This window comes from Ahaetulla prasina, chromosome 4, assembly GCF_028640845.1.
Source record: "Ahaetulla prasina isolate Xishuangbanna chromosome 4, ASM2864084v1, whole genome shotgun sequence".
In the NCBI taxonomy this organism is placed as follows: domain Eukaryota; kingdom Metazoa; phylum Chordata; class Lepidosauria; order Squamata; family Colubridae; genus Ahaetulla; species Ahaetulla prasina.
In genome coordinates this window covers 72,241,479-72,254,991 of record NC_080542.1, presented here as the reverse complement: position 1 = coordinate 72,254,991, position 13,513 = coordinate 72,241,479, and the positions used below count along the sequence as shown (strand labels likewise).

Genomic DNA, 13,513 nt, shown 5'->3' with positions numbered 1-13,513 from the left:
GTCCGGCCCTGGATTATTGGCTGAGTTGTTCCTGTTGCCTTCAGGAGGAACCGGTTGGCGTCGCTGGACTTCATTGGAATCAGATAAGTCCTCCGCTCGCCTCGGGTTTGAGTCAGCTGCAGATTCAAACAATTGGTAGTCAGGGCCTGGTTGTTTGGTTTCTAGTTTGTTTGGTATGCGTTTTCTTAACTGGTCTATGTGGCGTTTCCATACCCGGCCGTCCTCCATGTATGATTTGGGTCCAGTTATGCCCAGAATTTCCCCCTTTAACCATGTTGGGCCCTCGCTATAGTTGTGTGCCCATACTGGGTCACCCACTGTCATTTCCCTGGTTTTTCCTTGAATACCCTTGTACCCATCTGGGGTATAAGTTGGGTTTAATCGGTCTAGCGGGCACCTGAGTTTCCTGCCCATTAAGAGTTCCGCTGGGCTGCGGCCAGTTGTTACACAAGGGGTCCTATGTTGTACGGCCAGGAAAATGTCTATTTTCGTTTGCCAGTCGCCTGGACTTATCCTAGATAGCGCTTCCTTGGTGCTCCGAACGAAACGTTCTGCAAGTCCGTTCGTCGCCGGGTGGAAAGGCGCCGAGAGGACATGTCTGATGCCCTCTCCCGCTAAATACTCCTCAAACTGGTTTGCCGTGAATTGCGGGCCGTTGTCAGAGACTAGGGTGTCGGGCAGGCCGTGTGTTACAAATAGATGCCTTAGGACTGTGGTTACTGCTTCGGCCGTTGTGCTTTTCATGAGGATTATTTCTAACCATTTTGAGTAGGCATCTACTACAATTAAAAAGGTCTGCCCATGGAACGGCCCCGCAAAATCTATGTGAATCCTGGACCAAGGCCCCTGGGGTTTCTCCCACTCTCTAACTGGGGCTGTAGGGGGTAGCGACCTCGACTCTTGGCAGGATTGGCATTTCCCTACCCTGTCGCTGATGTCCTTATCCATTAAGGGCCACCATACATAACTCCTCGCTAAACTCTTCATCCGCACAATCCCTGGGTGGCCCACATGCAACAGTTCCAACACATTTTCGCATAATTTTTCTGGGATAACTACCCTATCCCCCCATAATAGACACCCCCCTTGAACAGACAGTTCTGATTGTTTTTTCGCAAAGTCTTTGAAACACTACTTGGTAGCAATGACACCTGCACCCAACCGATTACAGTCCGTATTGTAATGTCTCTATAAGATGCCCTAGCCACCTGCTTGGATGTGACTGGGCCAGAGTCCAAAGAGTCAATTAGTAAGACGGGTGTCCCCGGGGTGGGGTCCTCAATTGTCTCTGGTAAAGGGCATCTGCTCAGAGCGTCCGCATGCCCTAAGTCTTTTCCTGGGCGGTGGAGCAATTTGTAGGAGTATGCCGCTAGGAAAATAGTCCATCGGGTCAGCCTGGGAGAAAGTGCCACGGGTGTTGGGCGGTCACCCGCTAACAGCCCTAGAAGGGGTCTGTGGTCCGTGACTATCTCGAAATCTCGCCCGAACAAGTATTCGTGGAATTTCTTAACCCCGGAGACTATGGCCAACGCTTCCCTATCTAACTGGCTGTAGTTCCTTTCCACAGAGGACATAGTCCGTGAATAATACGCTATAGGGGCTTCTGTTCCATTCGGTAACCTATGGCTGAGCACCGCCCCCACCCCATATGGTGAAGCATCGCAAACTAGCACTAGTGGCAACGTGCCATTGTACTGGATGAGGAGGCTATCGCTGGACAAAAGGTTTTTCACCCCCTCAAATGCCCTAGCCTCTTCTCTGCCCCAGGACCACACAGCTTTCTTTGCTAGCAACTGGAGACTGCAATTAATTCATTTGGGGAGATGGATGATGAATTATAATTTCCAATTATGTTGTGAATTTTGGTGATATTGGGTTCGTTTGTGTTTTCTAGACCAAATAATATTGCATTATTTATTTTTTGACCTCTCTCCAAGGCATCTCTAATTAGTTGGTCAGTAGTTATTTGTTGTTTAGGTTGAGTTGAAGGATGAGTATTATGTAATGTTAGATGAGTTGGGAAGAGATTTTGATCAGTTGAGAGTTCATTTTTTTGTGATGTAATTTGTTTTATCAGATTGGTGAAACTTTGTGTCAGCCTCCGCTCTAATCTTCGTATACTTTTGAATAGTTTATAGCAGTAGATAGAATGTGAAATGTTTATGCTGTATTATCTAACAATTATAGGAATCAGATGTATCATATCACTGTACAGGGTAGGGGAAGGGAGCCTATTATGAGTGTCGGCTGACATAACCTTGTGGGGGGGGGATTAACGGCTGAGGATGAATAACGCGGGTTTTTCCTAACTGAAACTGCATTCCTCGAATGACTGACAACTAGAGACCTGTGGAAGAAGATTACCACGAGGGGCCGAGAAGGAGTTGGCATTGGACCAGACCAGCCTGACCTCCTGAAGGAGGAGGGACAATTGGGGGGGATATGATGTGTTAGCCTTATTCTGTTTCAGATCCAACTTTATACGCTGCCATCATGACTGTAGCTAGTAAAAGTACTTGTCTTTAATTCAAATGAAGTCAAGGTGTTTTCTTTCTTAGCTATAATCAGAGGTAGCCTGACATTAAGTTGGATCTCACAGCATGTCTTCTAACCAGGATTGCAACCGCAATACCGAGGGAGGAGAGTTTAAAAATGTGAGGGAGAGCCAGTCGCTGGCTGAATCGGGGGAGGCGTCCGGAGGAATTCCTGCTGCCACTTTTAACCCTGAGCTGGAAGATTGCAGAGATCGGTGGATGGAACAACTACAGCTGGAAGATAAAAGTTGGAAACCAGACACAGAAGAGCTTCCCTCTGGAGTGACAAAAAGGAAGAAAAAAGAGAAGTTTAGGCTTTCGGATTGGCAGGGAGAGCAAGAGATAAAGGACAAGCTCCAGTTAGAGGAAGCCTTGCGTCTTTTCCGTGAAGTGAAAGTGAGGCAAGCAGCCCGTCAAAGGTATGGAACCCCAACCCGGGCCTCCTGGGGGAGGAGAAGAGGAGGAAGATGACACAAGGGGCCAGCTGGAGGATTCCCTGGGCAGAGATTTCAAGAGCCAGAGCCACGAACCTCTCCCAGATGAAGCTGAATTGGATGTGGGTCGCGCCACCTGCTGACCAAGCAAGGCTGCGCGGGGAAGGAAAAAGCCAAAATTCCCCATATTAGAAAAATTTGATGGAGATGCGAGGGAGCTGGAATTGTTCCTGGCGATAGTGAATGACCACATGTTAGACTGGGGGGGAGATTATTGGTCACAGGCAGCACAAGTTAGAGCTGTGACCCACAATTTGACCGGAAGAGCAGCTGCATGGTTTGTGTCGCTGTATAAAAACCACTCCCCTACTGCAAAATTACGAGCATTTTATTACGGCACTAAGGAGGAGGTTTGAGGACCCCTGGCGGAGCAGAAGGCCAAAGGTCGAATGAAAACCATCAGGCAAGGGAGGAGACCGTGGCTGATTATACCCAGGAATTCAGTGATCTAGTCCCTTGATGAGAGGGTGGTCGGAGGTGATCCTGGTCGACTTTTACAAAGAGGGCCTGAATGGAGATCTCTATGAACTGTGCCGGGCACAGCGTCTCCAACTACATTGTATGGCTGGTATACCCTGGCAGCAGAGATGGAAATTGAACTAGCGAAGGACCGTAGCAGAAGGCAGCGCACTGGAAGACCGTGCCGGCCCATTCTCCTGGGTGGCCCCAAGGACACGCCTAGACCAGAGGAGGAGACAACGATCGACTGCGTGCTACAGATGTGGAAAAGAGGGCCATCGGGCAGCCGACTGTCGAGTGAAGTTGGTTCCAAGCACGACCCCTGGTGGTGGGAAGGAAGCAGTGAAACCAACTGCTAAGGCGCGAAAACCGGCCAAAGTGGAGGACGGCATTGCCAAGAAGGGCACGCCCATCCAGGAGGACCGCGAAGCGTCGACCGACACTGATGACAGCAAAACCACATCGGAGTCCGACGAAGACTTTCTGGTGTGTTGGGCACGGGGCCCTTGGACATTCCAGTCAACCTGCATGTTCCCTCCTCGGGCAACAAGGGGGAAATGTTAGCATTATTAGATTCGGGATGTACTAGATGCATGATCAGTCCCGAACTAGTAGAAAAAATGGAACTAAGGTTGAGAACCCTAAGCAGGCCCATAGCATTTGCCCAGTTGGATGGCAGTGTGGCAGGGGGAGGACCCGCCCATTTCGTGACAGAACCCATAGAAATGGAAATTGGAGACCATCGCGAGATTTTAAACTTCATAGTAGCCCCTGGAATGGACCAACCTTTGGTACTAGGACAGTCATGGTTATGAAATGGAACCCCCATATTAACTGGAGAACGGGAGTCTTACGGTTCCGCTCAAGAGCGTTAAAAGGAGGAAAAGGGGGATCCAAGAAGAGTCAGACTATGGCCATGCTCCAAGATAAGTGGGGGGCAATGGTTGAACGGATAGATGGGGAGGAAAGGATACCTAAGGAGTACTGGGACCTGCGGGAAGTCTTTAGTGAGAAAGCATCAGACGTTCTACCTCCCCATAGGCCTATTGATTGTGCCATCGACATCCTACCGGGGGTAAAACTTCCAAAACCAAAAGCTTACCCCATGACCCAGAAGGAATTGGGAGAGCTGCGAAAGTTCATAGACAAAAACCTAGAGCGGGGCTTTATCCAACCAGCTAGGCCTCGCGTGGCCGCACCTGTGATGTTCCGGGAAAAGAAAGACTGTACAACTGGACTTGCCAAAAACACTTAGGCGAATTCACCCCGTTTTCCATGTGAGCTTGTTAAAACCAGAGCATACTTCCACTCTTCGTGCAACCCATACACCCCCTCCTATACCTATTCTCATAGAGGGAGAACAGCATTTTGAAATTAAAGAAATATTAGATTCACGGAAACATAGAAATAAAATTCAATATCTCGTTGCTTGGAAACACTTCCCCTTATCCCAAGCTGAATGGGTAAACAAAGAAAATGTTCGGGCTTCCGAAAAGATAGCACAATTCTATAAAAAATATCCTGACAAACCCTAACTTCTCTTTTTCCTTTCTAGGACTGACGTCCTTGTTGCAGGAGGGCCGAATGTCAGCCTCCGCTCTAATCTTCGTATACTTTTGAATAGTTTATAGCAGTAGATAGAATGTGAAATGTTTATGCTGTATTATCTAACAATTATAGGAATCAGATGTATCATATCACTGTACAGGGTAGGGGAAGGGAGCCTATTATGAGTGTCGGCTGACATAACCTTGTGGGGGGGGGATTAACGGCTGAGGATGGATAACGCGGGTTTTTCCTAACTGAAACTGCATTCCTCGAATGACTGACAACTAGAGACCTGTGGAAGAAGATTACCACGAGGGGCCGAGAAGGAGTTGGCATTGGACCAGACCAGCCTGACCTCCTGAAGGAGGAGGGACAATTGGGGGGGATATGATGTGTTAGCCTTATTCTGTTTCAGATCCAACTTTATACGCTGCCATCATGACTGTAGCTAGTAAAAGTACTTGTCTTTAATTCAAATGAAGTCAAGGTGTTTTCTTACTTAGCTATAATCAGAGGTAGCCTGACACTTTGTTCAATAACTGTTAGGATTTTTTTTTCTAAGTTTTGTTCAATAGCTAGTATTCTTTTTTCTAGGTTTTGTTCAATAGCTAGTATTCTTTTTTCTAAGTTTTGTTCAATTGCAGCTATTATTCTTGTTTCTAAGTTTTTATCAGCGTCAATGGTTGATCTGTTGGATTTTTTTGCTGGCATAGTGATATATATATATATTTATTATTATTATTTTGAATAAATTATGTATTTAGTAATGAAGCAGTATCTTTCTTATTACTTCTATTTTATTTATTGAATAATTTTTATAATTATTCAATAATTGAGGAAGTATCTTTTCTTAAACAATCTTTCTCAACTTCTATTTCTCTCTCTTTCACTTTCACTGGTAATAAGTTTGGAGTAGGGATACTGGAGGTTGCAGAGAAGGAAGTGCCTGACAATTTCTTGTGCCTGACAATTCTGTTGAAAATGAGAAGGATCAAAAATTTTTTGTTCAGTCCTAAATATCTAATTCATCAAAGGTCTGTCTGTCTGTCTGTCTGTCTGTCTGTCTGTCTGTCTATCTATTTATCTATCTATCTATCTATCTATCTATCTATCTATCTATCTATCTATCTATCTATCTTTTACCTACTTACCTATCACCCTACCTAGCATTGTACCTATGATCATACCTATCATTCTATCTGTCATCTTTTTCTATCTTTCTATCTATCTTCTATCTTTCTATCTGTGGCTGACTCTAAAGTCATGTTCAGCTCCTGGCGCCTACATAGAATATCCATACTTTTCTTGGTAATAGCATGGGATTGATTTTACTTTTCCTGGAGTTTCCCATCCCATGATGTTCATAATATTGTCTACAGTCTAATCTAGTTTGAGATTTTCTAGTGGATGCCTATCAGATATCAACCAGATTTGACTGCACAGAGTTTTCAGCACTCTGGTTAGATTTTGACTCATGAGGGAGAGATGGAGGGAGGGAGGGAGGGAAGGAGGGAGGGAGGGAGAGAGACAGATCTTAGATATTATTTTTTAAACAAAAATCAGTTACATGTAAAGAAACTTCAAAATAAATGACCAAGAAAATTCTCAAACTGGATTACACAATGTTTAAATTTAATTAAGATCAGAATATGAGAAAGTGTTGTATTTGAAGATGAAGACTAGTTTATTTATTTAAATATATAGTTCATGCATTTAAAAAACTCAAGATAGGATGGATTAATTTCTTTTATTATTTGTGCTGAGTTGGAAAAGTGTTGAGTGGGATGAGGTTTTGTGGTCCACCAGGGCCTTATAGCTCTTCATCACCCACCACCTCTGCCTCATGTCAAGGAAAAGCAAATAGCTTTATTAAATAGCTGTCAGACAGAATGAGGCTGCACAGAAACCAAACGGGGGAGAAATTGGATTAGAGGCAGAAAACACACCACTGCTAAACAAGAGCATAGATTTATAGCTTCTATTGAACATTCATACAAGAAAACAGCCACAGAGAGAAATGCGTTCTTTTTCTCTATGTGTGTCTCTTATCCCTTTAAGTCAGATTAGTGATATAAGCATGATCAAATCCACCCTTTTTAGAAAAATGATTAATACTTAAACTTCAAAAGATATAGAGAATAAAGTCTATGCACAAACAGGCTTTTGTTATGATGAGTCCAGTATATAGGCCAGCAACCCAAGCGAGCAAACCTATTTTGCAATAGAAAGATCTCAGATCCCAAGGCTAATAAACTAGGTAATTTCAATGGACATGGATCAAATTTCCAGAATTTTTAATAACAAGAATGATCTGACTAGATTTACATCCAGGTTAGCAAAATATATTTCCCATTTTCAAAGAAATTCTGTGCCAACATAAATCAGTCAAATTACCATGAAAGCCTAGTTCACACAGCATCATAAAGTAACAGACTTGTGTAGAGTTTGCCACACAACTATCCAATCCCTTTTTTTAATATATACAAAATTGTTTGCAAACCTAGGAAGTTGGGTCAGCCAAACTAAGCAAAGTGATTCAAGCAGAGCAACACATTATGAGACTAAACTAAGCATGAAATTAAATAAAAAAAATGAACAGAGGACATCAAAGTAATATTATAGTACTAATCCAAGGTTTCATACAGGAGCTATTTAATCTTACCTGTATGCAGCAAATATATCAACAAAAGATTAAGTGTACCATCAAGATAATTCTAGGCCTTCCAATCTTTGTAATTTATTTTATTTTATACCACAAAACAAAATGAGAGAGAAGGTCTAAAGGATTAAAATACTTTCTAAAAAAGATACTGAGCAATCAGCTAATAGACTAAATTAATATGTACCAGTTCATCTTGACTGCAGGAAAATTGCTGAATTTATGCAACTAATTGGGGGTGGGGAGAATGAACCAAGTTAACTTCAAAGATTCCAGAGAACGTATTCAATTGTCCCAAAAGTAAGTTTGAGGTAGAAGTAAGAAAGATGAACATTTTGTAAAACCAACTGATTTATTTACAAGTGGGTTTATGCAAACTCACTCTCTCTCATACACAATTCTGTCTCTCAAAGTTCTTCGGTCACATCTTTCTGGTGGAAATGAGGCTTTCCTGGTGTCAATGACTTAAACATAAAGAAATAAATAGCTACCTGCCTCTTCCTTGTCTGGATACTTTTTACTGTGAGCTACATACTTTGTATATGGGATGTGTTGGCTCAGTGGCTAAGATGCTGAGCTTATCGATCGAAAGGTCAGCAATCCAGCAGTTCAGATCCCTAGTGCTGTATAATGTGGTGAGCTTCCGTTATTTGTCCCAGCTTCTGACAACCTAGTAATTCAAAAGCACATAAAAAATAGAATAGAATAGAATAGAATAGAATAGAATAGAATAGAATAGAATAGAATAGAATAGAATAGAAATTTTTATTGGCCAAGTGTGATTGGACACACAAGGAATTTGTCTTGGTGCATATGCTCTCAGTGTACATAAAAGAAAAGATACCTTCATCAAGGTACAACATTTACAACACAAATGATGGTCATATATCAACATAAATCATAAGGATTACCAGCAACAAAGTTACAGTCATACAGTTATAAGTGGAAACAGATTGGTGATGGGAACGATGAGAAGATTAATAGTAGTGCAGATTTAGTAAATAGTTTGACAGTGTTGAGGGAATTATTTGTTTAGCAGCGTGATGATCTTCGGGAAAAAACTGTTCTTGTGTCTTGTTGTTCTGGTGTGCAGTGCTCTATAGCGTCGTTTTGAGGGTAGGAGTTGAAACAGTTTATGTCCTGGATGTGAGGGATCTATAAATATTTTCACAGCCCTCTTCTTGATTCGTGCAGTATAGAGGTCCTCAATGGAAGGCAGGTTGATAGCAATTATTTTTTCTGCAGTTCTAATTATCCTCTGAAGTCTGTGTCTTTCTTGTTGGGTTGCAGAACCGAACCAGACTGTTATAGAGGTGCAAATGACAGACTCAATAATTCCTCTGTAGAACTGAATCAGCAGCTCCTTGGGCAGTTTGAGCTTACTGAGTTGGCGCAGAAAGAACATTCTTTGTTGTCCTTTTTTGATGATGTTTTTGATGTTAGCTGTCCATTTTAGATCTTGTGATATGATAGAACCTAGAAATTTAAAGGTTTCTACTGTTGATACTGTGTTGTCTACTATTGTGAGAGGTGGAAGTATGGAAGGGTTTCTCCTAAAGTCTACCACGATTTCTACGGTTTTGAGTGTGTTCAGTTCCAGATTGTTTTGGTTGCACCACAAGGCTAGTCGTTCGACCTCTCGTCTATATGCGGATTCATCATTGTCTCGAATGAGACCAATCATTGTTGTGTCATCTGCGAACTTCAGTAGCTTAACTGATGGATCATTGGAAATGCAGTCATTGGTATACAGAGAGAAGAGAAGTAGAGAGAGCACACAGCCTTGGGGGGCCCCTGTGCTAATTGTACAGGTATTTGATGTGATCTTGCTTAGCTTTACCTGCTGCTTCCTGTTTGTTAGGAAGCTTGTGATGCAAATAAAATGCAAGTAAAAATATAGGGATCACCTTTGGTGTGAAGCTAACAGTGTTCTGTGTGCCTTTGGCATTTAATCATGCCGGCCACATCACCACGGAGACATCTTTGGACAGCGCTGGCTCTTTGGCTTTGAAATGGAGATGAGCACCGCCACCTAGAGTCGGGAACAACTAGTACCTATGTGCAAGTACCTTTACCTTTTATACACTCTGTATAGATATTTAAATTAGTACTAGAACCATAGAATGTCAGCTATTATGATGAGAAAAAAAAACAATCAAATCTAAAGTTAGCCATGCTTCAGTTCCATTGAAAAGAAATGGATGAATGAAAGAAAGATGATTATGGATGTTCTATTACTTCATCCGAAAGCTATAGATATTACCATTTGATAAAAGTTGTAGGATTCAGTAAAATCCATGTTAATCAGTGAAGTCACTAAACCCAGCAATCCTAGGCAATCTTACAGAGATGTAAGCACCATTAAACAAAGTATTTTTGGATTGCACTTACAGTATATAGCACAGCACTGTCCACGGATTGGATTCAGTGATAGCTTTGTCTTACAGAAAGATAATCTTACTCAGGAAATTGGGAACTCCAGATTTTTGCTGGTCCACATTTTTTTGCAGGCTTGCACCATTCACATTATCTTTTTTCCCCCAGAGATCCTGAATCATAAGGTACAGGTTGTTTTTTTCTGAAAGAAATGGATACTAAGTGCATTAGAGAAATCAATAAAAATAGAGTATCCCCACTGGATAGAATCAAGTATATTTAATTCTGTGGTTAAATTCCTAACTATATTTAGTGAGTAAGTTACGGTATATTGAACATAGTTGCACTAACTTCTAAACAAGAACACGTAGGGGAGTATAATAAAGAGGTTATGGCTGCTGTGGATAAACCACAGGGAGTCATGATAAATCTAAGCTCTCCACAATGAAAATAGACATTTAATGTAGTTCAGAGTTTAACTTTTGTATGGATCACTTTTTGAATCACTTTTGTAACTAATATATATAAAGTAGCACTTTCACGGAATATGTTTTTATATATATTCCGTGAAAGTGCTACTTTATAATGTGTAAAGCAGCCCTAATATTGAGAAATAACTACTATACTCTAGGGTCAATTACTAAGCTCTTGATGAGCACTATGGTGCTAGAGAAGCCATCTCAGTGTTCAGGCATCTGCTATAGACTTGCTGTGGAAACATCTAAGGATTTTCTTTTTTTTAGCACATTTTAAAAAAGTGTAGAATGCTTGACTAGGAAGGGGCCATAAAAACCATCAAGTTCAACAATGCCTGGTATATAGCTATTAGTCTCTACTTAAACACATATAGAAAATGCACCCCCACCACCCACATCACCATTAACTAACAGTAGCCCTTTCTTCTTTAAAATAGTCTTGATGTCACAAGTTATAAAAAAAATAGTACTGGCAATATAATTATATTTTTATTCATATAAACAATCATGTCAAAATGTAATCATAATTCTCATAATTGTCCCAGGAAACAGAAAGAGCAATAAAGATAATTATGTGTTCCAGCTTTTTCTAACTTAGAGTTTTCCAAAACTTACAATTTCCACATACAATTTCCACTTACAATTTCCATTATTTCAATCCACAACTGTTGGTATTTCCTTGTTAGCTGCAGAAAACCTGCAGCTGAACAGATAAAAAGGGCACCAAGTAGGAGAAGTTTGATTAGACATATTGAAGTAAATATTCATTAGCCAGCAACTAACTTTCTACACAGTATTTTAAAATCTAAGTCTACTAGTCAACCAAAATATCTAGTTTCTTTTTTTCATAAAACTTTATTAAATTTCAAATAAAGTTAAAATATAAAGCAAAAATAAAATTAAAACAGAAAAAGAAGGGAAACAGAAAAAATTGGGGTTGCCAAAAGAAAAAAAGTTTTAGAAAAGACTTACTTTTCATACAGATACATGACTTTCTTTTCGTACAGATGCAAACATAAAATGCAATGCAGACAGTTCTCAACTTATGACTATAATTGAGTCCAAAAGTTTGTTGTGAAGCAAGACAATTAAGTAAAATTTGCTTCATTTTACAATCTTTCTTTCCAATCTCTCATTCTTGTTAAGAGAATCACTGCAAGTGTTAAGTTATTAACACTATTGTAAAATGAATCTGGCTTCCCCATTGAATTTGATTGTCAGAAGGACATAAAAGTGATCACATGACACTGGGATAGTGCAACTGTCATAAATACGAGCTAGCTACATGACTATGGAAATGCTGCAATGGTCATGTGAAAAATGGAGATAAGTCATTGTTTTTGGTGCCATTAAAACAATGTCCCTAAACAAAATGTTGTAAATCAAGCCTTTTGTTTGACTTACAACCTGTAAACCAGTGTACTACCACACACCATATTTTGGCAAGGTCATATCCAAACAATTTTTTTCAGTTACAAGGAAATAATCCAAAAATGGTTTCCAAGAAGAAATCAAGTTAGATGAAGTCTTTTCTTTGATCAAAGAGGTCAATTTTGCAATCTTTGCCAAATCCATTAACTTCACCATCCATTCTTCCATTGTAGAAATCTGTAACTCTTTCCATTCTTCCACATAAAGAAGTCTCACTGTTGTTATCATATAAAAACAAAGTTCCATCATTTTTCTCCATCTTTTTATCCATCAAACTTAAACGGAAAACCTCTGGTTTCAGTTATACATATAGTTTGAGAATCCCCTGAATTAAAATGCATATTTAATCCCAATATTTCTTAGCTTTCTTCATGCCCACCAAAGAGGATTAAAAGTACCTTCAAACTGATTACATGCCCAATATATTTTTAACACATTCTTATATATCTTCGACAATTTATGATGTGTTAAATACAGTGATATATTATCTTATAAAAATTTTCTTTCAAAATGAAAATTTCAATCCTTCACATATTCTCCCATATTGTTATATCTAAAGTTTTTGCCAATTCCATCATACTTTCTTTGACATAGTGTATAGTCATCTTCCATGTTCATTTTCAATAGTAGTTCATACATCAATATAGTCATCATTAGTACATAAATCCACTGCAAAGTCAGTTTTCTCATTTACCAGCAGCTTTGTTTCATTCTAATTGTATCCATTTGATGGTATGACTGGATTTCTCAGCCTTTTAGCTAAGATCAACTCTGTGTGTGTGTGTGTGTGTGTGTGTGTGTGTGTGTGTGTGTGTGTGTGTGTGTGTGTGTGTGTAGGGCTAGATACTCACTTCATTTATCTTATATCTTCAGCCCCATTGTTATTTTATCATAAGAATGGAAAACTTTATTTATTTTATTTATTTCATCAAGCATGTATTTTATGACAGATATAAGTGTAAACATAATTATAAATAAATGTAAAGGATACTAATAAAAGAAAACATTAGGACAGGGATGCTGGTGTTCTTATGCACGCCCCTTACAGACCTCTTAGGAATGGGGTGAGGTCAACAGTAGCCAGTCTAAGGTTAAAATTTGGGGGGTTTGGGGATGAAACCACAGAGTCAGGTAGTGCATTCACTTTAAGTTTGTATCTATTGTGTGCTCATGTATTGTTGTGGTTGAAGCTGAAGTATTCATTGGCTGGTAGGACATTGTTTTTATGTACTATGTACTATGGATGTTTTTATGTACTATGCTCAGGTAAGACCGAAGACAGCAAAGTTCTGAATTGTCTAAGCCCAAAAATTCAAGTCTGGTGGCATAAGATACTTTGTTGAGAGCAGAGGAGTGGAGGACTCTTCTTGTGAAATATCTGGACTCATTCAATTGTATTAATGTCTGATATGCAGTGTGGGTTCCAGATAGATGAGCTGTATTCAAGAATTGGTCTGGCAGATGTTTTGTATGCTCTGGTTAGTAGTGTAATATTACCAGAGAAGAAGCTACACAAGATTAGGTTTACAACCTTAA

At 40.2% G+C, this 13,513-nt stretch overlaps 1 protein-coding gene and 1 long non-coding RNA gene across 2 annotated transcripts; one reads left to right on the top strand and one right to left on the bottom strand.

Moving 5' to 3' along the window:
* Positions 1–405: 405 nt before the first annotated feature.
* On the bottom strand, positions 406–1,005 carry LOC131197264 (uncharacterized protein K02A2.6-like; the record flags this gene model as incomplete). The annotated part of the gene is made up of 1 exon (XM_058181088.1): positions 406–1,005. A coding segment is annotated over exon 1 (582 nt), but the record flags the coding sequence as incomplete, so codon positions are not given.
* Positions 1,006–3,726: 2,721 nt separating this feature from the next.
* On the top strand, positions 3,727–5,506 carry LOC131198357 (uncharacterized). The gene is made up of 2 exons (XR_009155060.1): positions 3,727–3,973; positions 5,043–5,506. It is a non-coding gene; the product is annotated as an uncharacterized LOC131198357 (long non-coding RNA).
* Positions 5,507–13,513: the final 8,007 nt, after the last annotated feature.